This window comes from Pogona vitticeps, chromosome 3 (genome assembly GCF_051106095.1).
Source record: "Pogona vitticeps strain Pit_001003342236 chromosome 3, PviZW2.1, whole genome shotgun sequence".
Classification (NCBI taxonomy): Eukaryota; Metazoa; Chordata; class Lepidosauria; order Squamata; family Agamidae; genus Pogona; species Pogona vitticeps.
Window position 1 is genome coordinate 74129596 of NC_135785.1, and position 20352 is coordinate 74149947.

Here is a 20352-nt window from a genome sequence, read left to right on the forward strand (position 1 = left end):
TTCAGTTCCCTTCTCTGCCATGGAAACTCACTGGAGCAATGGAACTGGTAAAACCACTCGTCAAATATATCACTTACCTTGAAAGCCCTCTTAGGGTTGCTATAAGTCAGTTCCAGCTTGACAGCACAGAATACAAACACACACACACACACACAAACATACAGCTAATTAGACACTTTATGCAAAATGTACAGATAGCCAAGTCAACCACAATTTATTTTCCCCCACATCCAATGCCACAAATTGGAATTGGAGAGCATTTCTTAATGCTCAGTTCATTGCACAATACTGACACATGCATGTTCTTCATATCTTCACTGGCTGCTTTAATTCTCACATAAATATAATCTCCTTTAGAGTATAACAGTTTGAGCTTGGGAAATGCATTTCTTCCCCCACTACTGATACTGTGTTGGCTGTGTGAATACACAGTTCTGCATGTCGCATAGAAGTTTACTGTATTAATTTTCTGTGATACAGTTAGTGCTGAGCACATAGCTTCTGCCACCAGAGGAATGTGAATGGGTATATTTCCTTCACGTTGTTTTTGTGTGGGTCCAAGCTTGACATGGAAACACTTTTTTGTTCTTCTATCTTTTTTTTTTAAAGTATGCCAGGGAGTTTGCCTTAACACCACATCAACTACATATCTTCTTTGGTTAAAATGTTTACTTAGTGCTGAATATTTTTTCTGATTTTATTTTCTTGAGACCGTACACTCTGCCTTTCCTATTCAGCCCAACTAGCACGATGTAAAAGGAAAAGTGACACTGATGCGCTAGAGAATGCCTGTCCCATAATGAGTGTGCACTGCCCAGCTCATTATCTGTGCATTTGTTGCGGAGCAGTTGTCATGGAAAAGGATCTCATAGAAATATTCTGCATAAATGGCATGAGTGCTCATTGGTTTAAGCCAAGTGCATGATAATTAATTTAATTTGGTCTTGCTCAACAACAGCAGATGTTTCAAGACAAGGCTTTTTATTTTTGCATTAATGGCAAGCTTCAGCTTTATTTATATTCAGAGCTGGCTCATCTTTTGCCCCTTCTCTTCTGTTCCTGGGCTGTGGCGAGCTTACTGGCAGTAGTACCAACATTACAAGCATTGCTGGGCAGCTGTGTCCATATACTTCCTTAATTTCCCATAGTGCATCAAAGTGCTACCAGTGGGAAATGAAAAGATAGGTGGATCATGCAAGAAAAATGGAGTTGGGCAGATATTTATTCATTATGGGTCACTGGCAGCTTTGAAATGATGTCAGAGAAAAGCCTGAAAGTCCAGGAAACAGATAAATTGAATTATTTTGTTTTTTTTTTAAGTCCTTCTTCACCAGCTCAGACTATTTGGTATGGGAGAGAAAAATCCAAAACAGAAGTATTGTGGTACCTATGACACTAACAGATTTAGTATTTCACTATAGGCTATATTTGGGGCATGAGTATATATCCAATGTGTATGGTGTGGGGTTGTGAGTGAAGCCAAATTGAATGCAAAAGATGACAATTGCATACTAACACCTGATAATGAGCTTCCTAGCTATCACTAGCATGATTAAAACAGGTAAAAAACATTCAAGGTGTTGCATCCTTTTAGGGCCTTGGCAATAGGTACATGCAAATAGCTTGTGTTTTCAAGATCAGAGGTCTCAGGAACTCAATCCCAGAATCATCCTTAAGTGGTAGGTACACATATGATACCGCATGCTCATTGCTAACCAGAAACAACACTTCCTCAGTTCCTGAATAGAGATGGGCATGAACCACAATAATGGTGGTTTGTGGTCGTTCGTGGTTCGCGGCTACCCATAGCTTCCTCCTCCTCCTTCGCTGTCACTACCATCTTGACAGACAGTGGCTGAACTTCCTTTCCAGAAGCTGAGCCTGTTGTCTCTGCATATGTGCCCACCGGTCAGCTGATAGGTGGGGGGTAGGCACAGAGACAGCAGGCCCAGCTCCCAGAAGGAAAGCCAGGCTTGCTGGTTCATTTTTTGTTTATGCCCATCTCTACTTTTGAACCTAAGAACCTCCTCTCTATCTGAGAAACACTGGTGACATCTTTATTCTGTGGACCCATAGAAAGAGTGAGTTGAGAGGTTTCATCAGAGCTTTGGTAACTGCCACCTTACCAGTCTGCACAAGAGGGACTTTTTGATGAAAGTTGAATTTCATCAAATTTACATCTTTTTTTTGTTTGTTTCTGGTTTTTCTGGTATAGACCAATATGGCTGTGTAGCGGAATGCAAAAAGGTGACGTCATTCCTGCCTGTCCATCACAGCAGCTCAAGGGGGAGGAGCTAAGGAGAGGGCAGAAGGGGCAGAGCCAGAGAGACAGTTAGGGAGTTGGGGAGACAGTTAGACGGTTAGAGTTAGAGAGAGTTAGGGACCGTTGAAGATGTGGAATGAGAGTTAGGGTTTAGGAAAATGAAGGAGAGGGTTAGTGAATTGAGAGATATTGATTGAACACAAGAGAGATATTGAATGACAACAAACATGATCCAATACATATTAACACTGAAACAGTTTGTATGTGATTTACCTTTTGATTTGTTTGACAATAAAAGAATATTTAATTAAAACTCTGCTTCCTAAGTTCTCTAACCCTTAGTGTTGGCAGCACCTGTGACATAAGTTGGTATTAGGAGAATACCTGGTGGCAGCGTGAAAGGGGTGTACCATTGTGAGGTCCAAATAAATAGGGGCAACAAAGGGTAGATCGCCACAGGCTGCCTGTCTGAAAACTGTTACAGAGAGTTTTATTATTAGGCAGCAGAAATTATTTACATTTCTAGTGTTTTGCCAAATCTCAACTTGTGAAGAATGAGCATCACCTGTCTTTAACAATTAAATTAATCATATTCAGCCTAGAACTTTTCACATTCTTTTGTTAAAATCTTTGTGCTACTTTTCCCCTCTTTTAGTGTAGCTTCTGAAGGATGTCAGATGTTTACATCCTTTGTTTACAGTTAAGCATTTTTATCCCAGCTTGGTCTTCATGGTGGCTTCCAACTTCCAGCAGCAGTTGTGACTGAAATTTGAGGAGAGGCTCTTGTCTCCAAGGAAAAGACATATAAATAATTAAGTCTGGACATAAAACTCTGCTACAAAGCGCATGAAGGTCTTTTATATGCTGTAGCACATAAATGAAAGGAGTAGGGAGGTAGGGGATTAATGACATAGTTTGGATCTTAAAACAAGACCAAAGAAAGAAATAGGAATGAGGGAGTAAAGTCTCTGAATGTTGTGTGGGTTGGGAAGTGGGACTGGGTAACAGCAGAAAAAATCTAGACAAAAAAATCATATTACGATGAGTCAAATATGAAAAGGTGCAAGTGGGTTGTTTGAGGTGATCACAGCCATAGGGAACATAAAACTCATAAAGGAAGAAAAGTCAGACAAAGCAAAAAGAACAAACCAGACAGATGAAAAAAAGTAAGAAAGAAGCACAACACAAATCCCTCATGCACCTCCATCATAATGTTGCATTTTGGCCCCTATCATCTTAATTGCACATTGTCATCAGCTATCCTTTTAGATAGACTTGGGTTGTCAGGTTTTAAGACACTGGTTAGGGAATTGCTCCTCCACTTCATGAGGCAGAGAGAGATAGTTTGATTTTGGAGTCAGGTGGGTGGCTTTAAAATCTTGGCATCCAAATCCAGCTATAATCACCTGGCACCTGGGCTCTTTGGCTCAGAGTGAAGCTGTTTGTTGCTCCGACTAACACAATGGGCCCAAGTGCATGCACTGACCAGGTCTCCCTAGCCCCCTCTCCTTGCTCTTGAGAATCCTACAGTAGATCCATTGTGCCATTTGGAACAAAGCAAGGAGTGAAGCACTCTCACCATGATCCAGGAATCTCATTATCGTACAGGTCGTGGCAACAATTGTGCAAAGCCTGGAAAAAAATTCTGCTTCCATCATTGCCTGCCTTGTCTGGACATCACACAATAACACACAGGAATCCACTCATGCTTTTAGGGTTTGTCCTCCAGATCTTAGGGAATGGGTTGCTGCTGAGTTGGCCGGTGACCTATAATCTGAGTGAATGGGTCACCTGAATATTTGTGTTCTGTGAAAGGGATGTAGCCCTCTACGGTTAGCACATTATTGTAGTTAAATTGATCTCCTGTCTGCTCTCCTAGCTGCTTGTCAACCATTACTTAAATTAATGTTGATCCCTACCCTCCACCCCCTTACAGAGTCCCCAAACGAAGGATAGAGAAAGGTAGAAGATTATCTGCAGTTGTGACAGTCTACCAGCATGCTTCACTTCATAAACTGAATTGGGAAAATAACAGCCAATTATGGATAAGCAAAATAGAAGATGAAAGATGACACAGATTTAAATAAGATTTGCATGTGCTAATTATATAATTATAGAGATGTACATTTAGAAGGAATTACTAAGAATTAAGTACTGTACATCCTAGCCTCATAGGGGAAACTATGACCAAGTGATTGCATTTTAAAGTATGGAAGGGCAATCCAAGTGCCCTGGTTTTCTCTCATGGTTTGTTATCATTAAAATGAATTTGGATCAAATAAAGGATGTGTTCAGATAAAAGCCTGATCTCTGCAGACTAGGGAAATGGCCTGGGTGTCAGATTAACAACTCTTGACTTGCACCGGCTGCTATAACACCAAGAGTCCCTGCATTCCGTCAGTTCTAGTTGGAGACGACTTGGAAGCTTCCAATCATAGAACCCTGTTTATGGCTCAAGAACACTGTAAAAAAATTCCATATTTACTTCTTTTTGTTTCCCAAATGAGACCAACATGGCCACAATATCTTAAAGCAAAACTTTAAGCAATTTTTCATTTAGTTTCCCATGAGTGAGTGGTTTGGTGTCATCAAAATGTCAGAGATGCTTTATAAGAAACTATTTTCCCCTCTATATCCCAGCAATCTTGTACGAATAGATAATCAGCCAGCGGATAATTTCTGCAGCAAGTGTCAAAGAAGGCAATTCCATTTTGGTACCTCATTAGAGAAACTGTGAAGATTTGTGGCTTTCTTCTTTTACTATATTGCTTTAAACTACTGCTTGGCATGCCCCTTGCACTACAGGGAAGTACCTTTGAGCTTGTGCTGCGAGAGGGTGGATTGGATTATTCCTCCTCTTCTCATTTTAATTTCCTTTCTAGAACCAGTACATTTATTACATTAAAGAACTGTTGCCTCACTCAGGGCACAGAAGGCCAAAAAAACAACTTGCCCTGCTGTTGCATTTTAATCCGTTTTTATGGATGGGTCCCTTCTCTCCCCCTCAATTTTGCAGGCTTAACTTTGTAAAACAGCAAAAACAAACTCTTGTATGGAATATATAGATGCCCACACCTGAGACCCTTGGCATAAGTGCAAGAGGGATCAGTGTGCAGTCTGCATGATTACCTGTGAACCTTCACATTTGTGAAGAAGAACATGATGAGAAGAATTGTCTAGAAGAGGGACGACACCATTTTTTAAAATTCCTTTTCTTACTCACCCTAGTCCTGCTTTCCTATCTGTTGTATAATTATAAACTGGTTACATTTGAAGATACTATTTAGTGCTTTGTAATATAATAAGGGATAATGTATTCTGAGGTACTGTATATAGGGTGATGATTTTTTTCTCCCTCATCTCCCATGCCATGGGGCCTAAAAGAATTGTCATATTCTGTTTCTGTGTATCTGAAACAGAACATGACAGCACTGTAGATGCAGCTCTGACTTTTTATTAACACAACTTGTACTTCTAAAAAAAATTGAGAATTTCTTTTAGAGGTCCAATAACAGTATTACCTACACTTGCATTTGCAATAGGCAGATATCTCTTTTTCTCTCTTTTCTTTGTGAGAGGCATTTTGCAGATATAACCATAAATGCCTTGGAAAGCTATACTGACAACTCACAGTTTGTGGATTTTGGCATTGTTTGCGTAACAGGCAAACGTACAAAGTCAAGAAACAGTGTCATGATTAAAGAATGAACAGATGTCTGAAATCCTGTTGGCAATTGCTCTCTGGTGATACAGTTGTTCACAAATACAATGAGAAAAAAATTTCTTCCCCCATAACGGAGGTGGGCAACTATGATTGCCCAGATGTTTTTCAGCTGCATCTTCCATCAGCACCTTGACGGCATAACCAGTGGTGGGGAATTAAGGTCATTACACTCCAAAAATCATCTGGAGGGCCACAGTTGCCCATAGTAAGGTTAAGTACATGTCTGCAAACTTCCTATTGTGTCTTAGGTTTTCTACCTACCACTCTGCTTTAGTGGATTTTGCCTGTTGCAAATTTATCTGGGCTTCAAATACTGAGTTGATGTCAAAGAATAGACATCAACATTTCTTTCCTCAGTGTGATGTTGCAAAAAAAAAATTCCTCCAAAAACAATTGTGCATCCTTCAAGAACAGAGTTTTTCTTATCTTTAATGCATGGTAAAGGGCAGGTGCATTTATACCTGATATCACTTGCTTCAAGCTGGTGCTCAGAAATTTTAAATGTGTAACTAGAAGGAAACTAATCTTTAAACAGCTGTTCATTACTGCCACCTTCAGGGCTGCTGGAACTACCCTTCTCTTAATGAGACATTAACCATCTTGTAAATTCAGCCTGGTAGACTCCACCAGCTGGAGGACCAGGATGTAATAAGATACTGATAGTCCTCAAGCATGAAAGCAAATTGTCAACATTTTCAAAGTGCATATTCTGAAAAATATCCACAACACCACAATGGATACCTGTAACCATCTAGATTATAACAGAACTATGCCATCCTTGTGGCTGTGAATTGACCATTAAAATTTATCTTCCACAGTTGCTGAGGGTGGAGGTAACTTACAACTCAAAATTGACCAGTTAGAAATTTGTACATGGCAATGTTGTCTTCATAGGCTCCCCAACTCACCTTTTCTGTTTCATAACAAATGATGAAATCCATGAAATCCTCTTGCCCTGTTCGGTGATGGGGACAGGCTTTGTGTGTGCCAAGAGGGGTTTCGCTGATGCTCTAGTCATGTCTGGGGGTGCTGGGACAAGCTCCGGGTGTGCCAAGAGAAGGTTTAGGCTTGGATGCCAAGATGGCCAGTCTGGTGGTGCCTCTCCAGATGTTGGTGGAGGGCAGTGGAGGAGAGATGCCTGGGGTCTGGCCCCCTGCGGACCACCACAAGGCAGGCATTGCAGTGTGCCAGCCGTGGGTCATCGCCCCTCTGCCATGTTTGCCCAAACGAGGACCCACTGCCTGCCCCTGACTGCTGGCCTGGGAAGAACTGTCTGTCCCAGGGGTGCTGCTGGTCTGGGAGGAGGGAACAGATGACTCTGGGGACTTGGGTGGAGGGGAAGTGTGAAGCCTGCCCTGCCCTTACTGGTTCCAAATCAGACTGAGGATCTTCAGAAAAAACCGGTAACTCCTCAGAATCATCTAGGAAGAGGAGTGGCAGTTCCTTATGCACATCTGGAATATCTGTTTCCTTGCCTGCCTCCAAGGCCACTGGAGGAGGAACAGTGGTGGTCGTGGTGGTGGTAGTAGATGTACACGTGGTGGTGATGGATATGCTGCCACTGCCTAGCCTATGTAGTTTCACAGCTTTCTTCCCCTTGGATTGGCCATGAAGAAATCCCTTTATTTTCTACTGCCTGCCTAACAAACCAGCTAAACTAATAATAATAATAATAATAATAATAATAATAATAATAATAATAATAATAATAATAATAATAATAATAATAATAATAATAATAATAAAAACAATAAAAACAATAAAAACAATAAAAACAATAAAAACAATGGAGAGAGGGAGTGACCGCAAATTTTATTTTTTGAATGATGGGGTGGTGGACTAATTCTTCTACTAAAATGTGACCTCCCTACCTAAACAACCCCCCCTCAGTATAATGTAATTACTAAAAATACCTCCCGACTCACTGTAGCTGAATGAAAATCCAAAAAAATCCAAAAAGAAAAGCCCTGCCAGCTAAGTCTCAGTCAGAGACAGGTGCACCCACACACACAAATCACACCAATTTTGTTTTAGGGGAAAGGAGAAAAAAGGATTGATCCAGCTACACCACCCACCCACTGTGCCTGAGATGCAAGCCTCCCAAGTTCAAAACTAAACTTTTGAAAACTGATTGAATAATGTAGTCCTGCCAAGCTAAACACACACACACAAGTCACACCAACAAATTCCCACCCACCCACTGTGCCTCAGATGCAAGCCTCCACTTGCCTGCAGATGACACACAAGACACAAGCCTCCAGGGGGAAAAAGTTTGAAAAATCCCTTTGAAGTAGCCTAAGCTACCTGAAAATCCCTTCCCAAATTCCCAGTACAGTTATTGATGATGCTGATGATGAATGATAATTTTGAAAAAGAAAAATATAAGCAACGTGTTCGTTTGCTTTGCCACCACAAAAGTGAAACCAAACCACCAGAGTAACAGCAAGCCAGCAGCGGGGCAACTGTTCTCACTCCGGAGAGCATGAACAGAAGTGCACAACGCCTGGAGGGGAAAAGCTTATATACAGCCTCTCAGCACCTTTCGGCAGCGCTATTGGCTGCCCAACATGCCAATCCATGATCTGTGTCCTGATTCGCCAAGACTTGGCACCAAAATTGGCACTAGCAAGCTCAGAGAGACTCCCCAAAAGCTAACGAATATATATATATATATTTATTTATTTATTTATTTATTTATTTATTTATTTATTTATTTATTTATTTATTTATTTATTTATTTATTTATTTTATTTTATTTCTATCCCGCCTATCTGGACATATTAGCCCACTCTAGGCGGCTTACAATAAAAGAAACAATATAATTTTAAAACATTGCACCTAGACTAAAATAGAAATCAAAGAAAGATATAAGAAAAGAAAAATCGTCAGGAGTTTTCTGTTGGGAAAGCCTGCCTATACATCAATGTTTTTAGTTGTTTCTTAAAAATGTCCAGCGAGGGAGCCACGCGAATCTCAGGAGGTAAGTTGTTCCAGAGACGAGGAGCCACCGCCGAGAAGGCCCGATTTCTGGTCTTCTCCTTCCGGGCCTCTCTCGGCGTTAGGCTCCTCAGCCTCACCTCCTGGCTCGCACGAGTGACACGGGTAGATCTTGGTGGGAGAAGGCGTTCCACCAAGTATCGAGGTCCTAATATACAAATATTAAAGGATCAACAGATTGACGAATAAAACCGAGGAAATATTTGTCCAGCCACATTCATCTAGATTTATATTTTTATGAATACAGATCAATGAATATTTGACAAATTGGCTTATATTCGTCCCCATCTCTAGTTAAAATAAATTCTTCAAATTGTACCTGGGAATGGGTCTGTATTTCTGATTATGCAACTACCACTTGAATTGTACTATACTAATGGCAGCATACGTATAATAATATGTGAGTATGTGAAAAAAAAAATTAATTGATTACCAGTTGCTTCTGTTACTTATAGTAATTCTACCATCCAGTTTAGTGTATTTCTGCCACAATAGTTTTTATCACTATGACTGTTATACTCTTTCCTTAACCACATTACTATTACTTTGGTGATTCAACTTTAGAATTCCTACCTCCACTTTGAAATGACTTTGAAGCTGTCTCTCTGATGCGTTCTTACATGAGTCAAGTCCAGACAGATAGCTGTTAGTGTGCTTGTCCAACTAAGTGACGCAACTGGCAATGTAGCCTGACGTGTTATATATCATCAGTAATAGTGCTCTTGAACTGCTTGCATTTCGTACTTAATTATTGTAAAGGACATTGTGTGCCCTGCTTTGAGTATTCTTTCCAACCCCCTCTATTCCTCTAATCAGCCACTTTATTTAGTTTTTAAAGCTATTGTCTAAGCTCCATTTAACAACAGGAGCAGCCATTTCCTCCTAGGGCAACAGATCATTATGCATAGCTTAATATTGGAGATCTCAAACTGTTGAAAGTCAATCAAGCTTAGAATCAGTGGTTAAATTTCTTGTTGTGAACCTCAACAAATCTATGACCCATTGATTTCTGTGGTAATAAAATGAAATATTTGCTGTGCTGATTATTTACGCTTGCTCTGTTTAATTATAGTTTGAAAATGAGATCATCACAAAGCTGGATCATGAAGTCGAAGGAGGCAGAGGAGATGAACAGTATAAAGTGTTATTTGAAAAAATGTAAGTATTGGTTAACAGTAGGATTTGTGTTGGAACATTGTCAAGGGACATGCCAATTAGATTACAGTGAACTTAGGAGCCTAAGAATAATTAAAATCTGTTAATGATGCAAAATATTTCAAATAACTGCTTGGTCAAGTGCCTGCTTCCAAACATGATTAATAAGATATCTACAATTATATTTTTAGTCTCCTGGAACACTGTAGGAAACACAAATACCTTGCGAAAACTGGTGAAACATTTGTTAAGCTTGTGGTCCGGCTGATGGAGAGACTTCTAGACTACAGAACTATTATGCACGATGAAAACAAGGAAAATCGCATGAGCTGCACTGTCAATGTGCTGGTGAGTGAGAAGAAATGATCTCACTAAATTTATAATAGATAGCAGATTTGTAAATTTATCAACAAGGTCTAGATGAGGAAACAAAAACTATGATTTTTAGCAAATGTGGAAAAATTAGTGGACTTCAGACAGTGAAGTCATAGATTTAGACAAATATCATTTGTGTAAAATGTGAATCTGAAAAATATTTTTAGAATGCCTTTGGTTCAGAAAGTCACCTTCACATCTTCTCAGTGTCATGGAGGAATTTTTCCCCATGTTTTGAACCTTGCTAGCGCCCCTCGAATCTCCCTCACAAACCTTTTTTTTTTTTTACTTTTTTAAAGAACTGACCACTAGAGTGTGGAAGGGACTTTTTCAGCTTTAAAAAACATTTGTAAAAATGCTTTGGGCAAATGAGGTTGTAGGAGCAGGTGCATTCCCCAGATCTATGGAGGTAGTAATGGCCATCCCTGACTTAGTGCTTGATGGGCATAGCACCATCTGTTCCTTCAGTAAGGGCATGAGAAAAGTGACAGTGGTTAACCCTTCACCCTGCCTGGCCATTTAAGATAGTCTTCCCCCTCCAAGGTCACTGTTCAAATTTCTCATTCCTTTCAAGCCCTGGCCCCCTAAGTCATATTCAAACTACCTTCCTTACTTTGTTGACCTTCCTCTCCAAGGTTCTTTTCTTGCCTTTTCTAGTTCTACTCCCAGCTGTCTTCAACTTCATCCTTCTACTTTGTATCTCTCTGGTGCAGATTTATTTTTACAACATATGCAATTGGTTTTGATGATTTTGATGATAATGATGAATTCTAGTTTAACATATAAGGTTTGCCGTGTTTACTCAGACTCCCAAATGCTGAGAAATTGTAGTTCTTGTGGGCTGTGCAGCAGCATAAAGACTTTCATGGGCTACGGTGATAGTAGCCATGTCCTAAATTTCTGTGTTTACTGGGATATTTTGGCCTATGCAACTGATATTACTGTGCAATTGGCACTGAGTATTCCATGTTATATATACCCAGCTGGCAAACAATGGCATCTGCATGAGTCATGGAATTGGACATAAGCTTAAAGGTCATCTGATTGAATCCTGCTCGATGCAGGATATCCACAGATAACACAGACCTCCCTATTATCCAGTAAAGCTTTCACTCAGAGTTTTGCTTACATCTGACATCTTGGAACAAAAATCCTATATAGTAGGTAAATATTTGCTGTTACTGCAAAGTGAGTAAAGAAACATTTAAAGAGTACCTCATTCAAACATTGTAAGCTCCTCTCAGCCATTGTCTACAAAAATTGAATTGCCATACTTAGTGGGAATGCTTAATCCCTACTCTCCTTGCCATCACTTTCATTATATGGATTCTGACAGAACTACAGAGGAAGTGTTCTTGCTCATATATAAGCTCTTAGTGCAGGGGTGCCCAACCTTTCACCTTCCCTGGGACACATTAGAAGATGAAAATTTGGTTTGGGCTGCATATAAATTTGGTTTGGGCCGCATGGGGGCAGCCCTAGCCATCCTCCGCAGCCCCGCTCCAAGGGCGCTTACCGCCAGCTGCGGTCTCAGACAGCAGAGGCTGCCAGCTTCCACTCCGGTGGCTTTATGGGGCCGGGAGGGGGTCCACCTATTGACGGGGATGGCGCAATGCAGTCACACAGCCCCCCTCTGGCCACAAGCGCCGGCAGTGTAACTTGAAACTTTGGAATTTCTTTAAAAATAAAAAATTGCACTGGCCCGCATTATGAGCCGACCTGGACCGCATGTGGCCCTTGGGCCACAGGTTGGACAAGCCTGTCTTAGTGCAAGCAAAACTGTGATTTTCTATGGTTCTTGCTCACATGGTATCTGTGCCTGTGAGCAGAAACATTTCCTCTACTGACCCAATACTTTCTACATGGAGAATACAGTGACAGAGAGAGTAGGGGCTGGATGTTCCCTTCTAAACATGGTAAATCTATTTGTGTAAGTAACACATAAATAGACCTTCTTTGTCAGTTAGTAGATTCCATCTCATTCAAATTATAATGACAGCATTTGGTTTTGCTGATTCAGCCTAATCATTGGGTCACAACTATGGCTCTATACTATAACATGTGTCAAAGACTTCCACCAGTTTCAAAACTTACTTGAAGGTTTGTTATGTTTGCCATGGCTTCAAAAATGTTCAGTCATTTGTATAAATGATACCTGCCTCTTATAACTACAGTACAACAGTAAATGAGTGATGACTCTACACTAAGCTGTCATGTAAGAAAATATCTACCCCAGATGTTCCTTCTTTTGTCTTTCTATAGCAGAAGTACTTTTTAATTTGGGGAGAAGAAAGAACTCTTGGAACTTGGTGTTGATTGTGATCTGTGGAGTGACACGTAGATTGCTTTTAGAAGAAGCTCCTTGCTCTTCTGAGTGGAATTAGACTGACAAGATTTTCCCTGTTGGAATCTTGGCAAGAAAGTGAAAAACAGAACTAGGAATGCTTCTGAAAAGTTGTAAAGGACATTAGAGCCCTTTATCAAACTAGAAAAATTAAAGAGCTTTATGTTCCTTGCTCTTCTCTGTAACTTGTGTCTTTTCTGTTTGTCTCGATTTTCAATTCCCTAAATCCTTGCTTCTAAAGTATATTAATCTGTTTACACTCTTGCTTCTGCTGTCATAATCCATCTAAGCACACTGCAAATAGAAGCAAAAGAAAATCCAGTGATAAAATCTGACTTCTGTTTATTAAAAATGACAAGAGTTCTTCCACAGCATGAAGACTTTCAGAGGCTACAGTCTGCTTTGGCAATTGCATGAGAGGGACTAGAGATTTGTTTGGCTTGTAAAAGTGGCAATAATATTGTATTGCTTTCAGCCAATGGCATCTGCAGCTTTCCAGAACATAAAAGATACATTTCTGAGGTACAAGTTCCTAGAGAGTTCATTTCAAGATAGAAGAATCCTAAGCATTAAAACATATAAAAAACAATGAGTACCACAGTGGCCAAATATAGCTATGGATATTTCATATTAAAATATCAAAATTGCAATTAACTGACCAGTCAGAAATAATTTTTGCTCAAATTCTTGAGGTTGCAAAAGCATTTTAAAAAAAAAACAACAACCCTGTGGGAAGACTTAAATACAATGTGGGAAACTTCAGTATATCTGCAGGATACACACGACAGTTGTACAAGCTGTTACTAAGTTTGTTCCCCAAAGCATTTGCCCAGCAGGGTGCTGTGAGGAATATAGGTCCCTATTTTGAGGAGGCTGAATGGAAAATTGAGTAAATTGGAAATTTTTGATAGAATCAAAATGCCCATCACAGTCATTTGCTATGGGCATCCCAAGAGAGGGCTGAAATTCTGCTCTTTGAGCGACTTAATCCCTGAGGAAAATCAGAAGCCTCCTCATGCTCTAACAACTTCATTGGACCTTTGTCTTGTTTTAATCCTTTCTACCTTTGGGAAGCTGTTTGTGAACGAAAACAGAGAAGTTTCCTTGCAAAGTATTCTAGTGCAACTCTTCCTGTTTTGCTCTTGTCTGTTGCTTTATGCTTTGTTGCTTTTTCCTAGTTCCCCTTCCCTTTCAGTCAAATCACCTCCCTCCCTATCAGGATTGCTTCCTTGGAATTAACTCTAAAGTGCCTCTTTGACTATTGTTTTGTCTTCTTTTCATTGAGAAGTGTCCAATTCTGCAAAGAAACGGGATCTGCTGCCTGAACTTTCTGGGAAGCCATGGAACTCCTTCTTGGTTGTTACTCATTTGGAATGCTTATTATGAATAAGACTGTCTGTGGCCTTTTTCCCTGCCCCAGCCTAAATGTAATACCCTCCTTGTTTCAGCAGTATTGCCAGTGAACTGATACCTTGCGTTCCCATGGAACTCAGACATATTTGATTTGCTCTGTAATTACCTGTGTATCATTCATCTTTGTTTTTAGACACGTGTACAGGGATGTTGTTGTTGTTTAGTCATTAAGTCATGTCCAACTCTTCGTGTCCCCATGGACCAGAGCACGCCAGGCCCTCCTGTCTTCCACTGCCTCCTGGAGTTGGGTCAAATTCATGTTGGTAGCTTTGATGACACTGTCCAACCATCTCATCCTCTGTCATCCCCTTCTGCTCTTGCCTTCACACTTTCCCAAAATCAGGGTATTTTCCAAGGAGTCTTTTCTTCTCATGAGGTGGCCAAAGTATTGCAGCCTCAGCTTCAGGATCTGTCCTTTCAGTGAGCACGCAGGGTTGATTTCCTTTAGAATTGATAGGTTTGTTCTCCTTGCAGTCCAGGGGACTCCCAAGAGTCTCTTCCAGCCCCACAACTCAAAAGCATCAATTCTTCGGCAGTCAGCTTTCTTTATGGTCCAGCTCTCACTTCCATACATCACTACTGGAAAAACCATAGCTTTGACTATGCAGACTTTTGTTGGCAAGGTGATGTCTCTGCTTTTTAAGATGCTGTCTAGGTTTATCATTGATTTCCTCCCAAGAAGCAGATGTCTTTTAATTTCGTGGCTGCTGTCCCCATCCACAGTGATCATGGAGACCAAGAAAGTAAAATCTGTCACTGCCTCCATATCTTTACCTTTTATTTGCCAGGAGGTGATGGGACCAGTGGCCATGATCTTAGTTTTTTTGATGTTGAGCTTCAGAACATTTTTTGCCCTCTCTTCTTTCACCCTCATGAAGAGGTTCTTTAAGTCCTCCTCACTTTCTGCCATCAGAGTGGTATCATCTGCATATCGGAGGTTGTTGATATTTCTTCTGGCAGTCTTAATTATGGCTTGGGATTCATCCAGTCCTGCCTTTTGCATGATGTTTTCTGCATATAAGTTAAATAAGGAGGGAAACAATATACAGCCTTGTTATACTCCTTTCCCAATTTTGAACCAATCAGTTGTTCCATATCCAGTTCTAACTGTTGCTTTCTGTCCCACATATAGATTTCTCAGGAGAAAGATAAGATGGTCAGGCACTCCCATTTCTTTAAGGACTTGCCATAGTTTGCTGTGGTCCACACAGTCAAAAGCTTTTGCGTAGTCAATGAAGCAGAAGTAGATGTTTTTCTGGAACTCTCTGGCTTTCTCCCTAATCCAGCGCAAGTTAGCAATTTGGTCTCTAGTTCCTCTGCCCTTTTGTAATCCAGTTTGTACTTGTGGGAATTCTTGATTCATATACTGCTGAAGCCTACCTTGTAGAATTTTGAGCATAACCTTGCTAGCGTGTGAAATAAGTGCAATTGTGCGGTAGTTGGATCATTCTTTGGCATTGCCCTTCTTTGGGAAGGTGCTTTCTAAGGCCCACTTGACTTAACTCTCCAGGATATCTGGCTCAAGGCCAGCAACCACACTATCTGGGTTGTCTGGAACATCCAGATCTTTCTGGTATAATTCCTCTGTGTATTCTTGCCACCTTTTCTTGATGTCTTCTGCTACTGTTTGGTCCCTACTACTTTTGTCCTTTATAATGTCCATCTTGGTACGAAATGTCCAGTTAATTCAGACATTTCCAGTGAGTAATTATGTTAGTATATTGCTTCCAGAACAACAGAGTCTCCCAGCATCATAAAGATTAACAAGTTTTACTTAACAGAAGCTTTCATAGAAGTGGGTGGCAGTCCATGAAAATATGTTCCCAATAAAATCTTTTAGTCCTTAAATCATTTTTCCTGATTTACATTGAGCATTGTTTTTTTTCCTTTTACTGTTTTTGAGCCTCATTTTATGAAGTGGTCTCTCCTTCACTGTGTGCATATTCATAGTCTCACATTATTAATTGATTGAAATTTAGATTGTGCAATCATTCTTTATCAGGAGTGGCCCTTCCTTCCTTCCTTCCTTCCTTCCTTCCTTCCTTCCTTCCTTCCTTCCTTCCTTCCTTCCTTCCTTCCTTCCTTCCTTCCTTCCTGTTTGTATACCACTGCATAGTACAAACACTCTCTCAGCAGTTTATAGCAGAATTCCACAGAGATACATGCCAGCAGTGGCTGGTGCTGAAGTGAGCAGTAGGGATGTGCTCTTTCATATGCCTTAGACTGTGACTCCCAGAATTCTCCAGGAATGTTCCAAGCAGACTTCTGGGAGGTGCAGACCAGAAACACAAGTTACAGTTTGTTTCCAGCTATTTACTTCTGCCTAGTCTGTTTCTGTTTTCACAAACAAGGAAGCTATATACAAAACTGCACACCCTTAATGAGTAGTAGGTGGCCCAGAGGCAAAAGTGGGCAGTCTTGTTTTTCTTTCCTGCTAACCTCTGTTTCCTTTCCTCACTTCTTTGTCCAGTAGATTGCTAGTAGGGAGGGGGGAGAAAGAGAGAGATCAGCCCTAGGAGTTGCCATAAATCAGAATCAACTTGATGGCACATAATATTTACTTTTGCCAGTTGTATGAGCTTATTGCTAAGAGAAGGTGTATGAAGTTAAACTGATATGATTAATCACAGGTTGCAGCTTATAAATGATTCATGCTACAGTGAGAGGGTTAAACTTTCTAACATCCTGTAATTTTCAGTAAAAAAACACACCTTAATATTATTACTTTCCTAGATTTCACCGTTATTCTTAAAATCTAAATACAAATAATGTTCAGTTTATATGCTGTCTGACATCTCAATATAGCATATTCATTTTCCATGTATTATTTAGTTGTAAGTAAAATATAAAAAGGGAGGCAGTCCCTGTGGCTCCACTAATACTCTTGTTCCTTTCACTTTTTGCGTCAGTATTTTCAAAATAATCTTCCCGCTTTTCCATACAGATACATACACCATATACTTTTCCAAACAGATGCAGAAATAAACACTGTACAAATTTATAAAGAAACATTACAAGCTACTGCTAGTAATTTGAAAAGTTATTACTAATTCATATCTGTTTCCAAAGTCTTAATATTTATTCAAGGCCATCTTTTTATATATTTAACCTGAAGTGTAAATGGGTTCTCTAGTCAATCATCTTTTATTAGTGCCCATTAAAAAAGATAGCCTCTCAATTATACAGACCTAGAGAGATCCTTTTCATAAAAAAAGTTCTATCAGTCCCCTGGACTCACCTTAATACAGTTTACTGCCAAAAACAGACTGTTCTAAAGGTCTACTGTAGTACTTTTATTCTGTGGATACTTTGGAATTACAATGTGTTTTGAAACTCCGAAAGAAGCAGTGATTTGTTGTGTTTTATTTTTTGATAACAATATGTGCAATTCAATAAGTAAGGCAGAAATGAAAGATGTCCCACCGCACTGAGAACTTTTATGTGCACTGTATATCTCTGAACCCAGCTCATTCATCACTTAATATACTTCTCCCTCTAGATTTATGCAAAACTTTTCTTTAGATACTCTGGATGTGATTTTTATATTTCACATAGCTACATACCATGGATTTCATCTGAAATTATCGTTACAGTTGGGTGCACATGCAACACTTTCCGTTACAGTGAAAACAAAGTGCCTAGAAACATTTGAAGGCAAATCTTGTCTCCTTTCCTGTTGGTGTAGTTTAACACTTTAGCTTGAGGTTCCATTCTTCTGCACATCTTAGAAGGGTATGAGGTGGACATGGTTACTTATTGCTTTAGTTCAGCTCCCATCTCCTCTTCCATTCGTCTTGCTATCATTGCTCGACAGCACTATCTTAAGTGGGGAAGAGGAGAGCTACATACACTCTCTTAAGCCCCTTGGAAGAAAGGTGGGATAAATAATAAAACTACCTTTGCAGTTTGAACTGCTTTCAAGCAATAGCCACAACTCTTTCATTTTCCATATATCATTTATTTGTGAGTAAAAAATAAAAATGGAAGGAGTGCTTGTGGCCCCAGTAGTACTTTTATTCCTTTCAGTTTTGCATCAGTATTGCCAAAATAATATTCCCACTTTTCCATACAAGCACATTTTCTCCTATCTTAGAGGAAAGGTGTTTCCTACCTTTTGCCCTCTTATGTTCTCTGTCAAACTAATGGCCATATCTCTGCATATGCAAGTTTCTTCATGAGTATTCCTAGATTAGGAGGAATTAATCTTTGGTTCAGCTTGTGCTTTGCACTTATATGCAGCTTTTCACTTACAGAGTTGTTGGCAGAAGAAAAAAGAATTTGAAGCCAATACCAAATTTCTTTTTTTAAAAAAAAAATCTGGAAGTTGTGTTTTGGAATCTTGTCTAAGCAATGTTTTCCAAGCTCAGTCTAAAGCAAGCACACAAAAACTCTGTCAGCTAGATCAAAATATGAAAGAACAGCAAGGACACCCTGAAAATAAAGCTGCTACAACACTAAGCATTAGAACACAAAAGCACTAAAATTGTTGGTGTCTGCCTGGAAATGTTGCCAGGCATGAGAGGAAAACAAGCGGAGGATGCTCCAAAGTCCCCAGGACGCCATCGAAAAACATTATATTTGTTAAGATAATTCTAGAAATAATGGGATCTGGAGCAGGGCTTTGTTGGCAGATTTCAGTATTTTGCACTGTAAAGATCAAAACAAGCACAGACCGCCATTGACGCTTGAGAGGGAGCCAAAACACCTCAGTTAATTCAGCCTCTCACTATTGGCTCTTATGGACTATCTCTACTTTTTTATGCTCCTTTTGACTTTGGTCACATTACAGTCTCTTATACCCTTCCTTATTCACCCAGCTAACTCTTATATTGGACAGTGTAGTAAAGTGAGCGGTAATACAGTGAAAATCAAGGTTTAAAAGCAGCAAGCAGGATGGTAATCATAGCTAGGAGAAATTATTATTTTGGAATACAATTCAGGGAGTCCCCAGCCCACTTTGCCAGTTTTAATTTTTTTAAAAATAACTTTTCCAAGCTCTGACAGTAGTGATGTTTCTAGGAAAATCAACAGGTTTAGAATACTTAAGATAGTTGTAGCAGGTTAAAAACAAAAAACAAAAACAAATTAAATACAAATTAAAAATTTAAATACAAATATTACCGGAGGGTGTTTTATATTTTATATCATTTGAGTTGTTGCTGCGTTTGCTTTGTAAATTGTGTATTTTTATTTAATATATCTTGAGTTTTTGTTAGAAAAGACCATTTAAAAATACTAGAAATCGAAAAAAAATAATACCGTATTTTTCCGTGTATAAAATGAAGCAGCTGGGTTTGGTCACCTCTTGCAGCTCCCCATTGACTGCTGCCTGCGCTGCCTGATCGCCCCATCCAGAGGTTTTCTCCTTGCGATCAGGCAGTGGCAGTCAATGGGCAGCAGTGAGAGGCGACGGAGCGTGACTACCCATTTGACAGCTGCTGGCTGTCCTGCTGCTGCTGCCTTGACCACTGGTTGCAGGCTCAGTGATCTCCTTTGATCCCTACTTTCCCCTTCCTTTTGCTAAGCCACGGGGCTTAGCAAAAGGAAGGGAAAAACAGGGATCAAATTTTCAAATTTGGGCTTAGAAAAGGGGGATTGTCTTATAAATGGAAAAATACAGTATATAGAATAGAGGAACCCAATTAAAGAGATTGGTACAAATGCAGATATTCTCTTGTCGTGAGAGATATATTGAATACATTGACACAACAGTTAAAGACCTGTGACTTCAACACAAGATGCTATGAATTTATTTATTCATAAATTCATTCATAAATTCATAGCGTCTTGTGATGAAGTCATTGGTCTTTAACTGTTGCTTCAAGGTACTCAATACATCTCTCAATATGAACAGTTCTCCTATCTTCCAAAAAACTTATCTGAATGTACCATTAATTAGAGGAGGGGTCCCATGTGGTTGGCAGTAGATTCTTCTTCTCAGTGGAAACAAGAATTTCCTTCAGCGTTGCAGCAGGAGAAGGGTGAGATACATATTTCTCCCTTTTTATTGGGATCTCAGTAATTATAAGTTCCATTCCATGATGCTGCTTGTATTTAGAGCAAAACAAAACTGCACGATGC

The 20352-nt window shown here is 39.8% G+C and overlaps 1 protein-coding gene across 2 annotated transcripts in view; it reads left to right on the forward strand.

Annotated features, from left to right (window-relative positions):
- Positions 1-20352, forward strand: part of DOCK1 (dedicator of cytokinesis 1) — a 489282-nt gene that overhangs the window by 374586 nt on the left and 94344 nt on the right. For both annotated transcript variants that reach the window (XM_078391202.1, XM_020791492.3), the window contains exons 34-35: positions 10057-10142; positions 10331-10487. In XM_078391202.1, coding sequence (XP_078247328.1) covers positions 10057-10142; positions 10331-10487 — 243 coding nt within the window. The remainder of the gene's footprint in view (positions 1-10056; positions 10143-10330; positions 10488-20352) is intronic.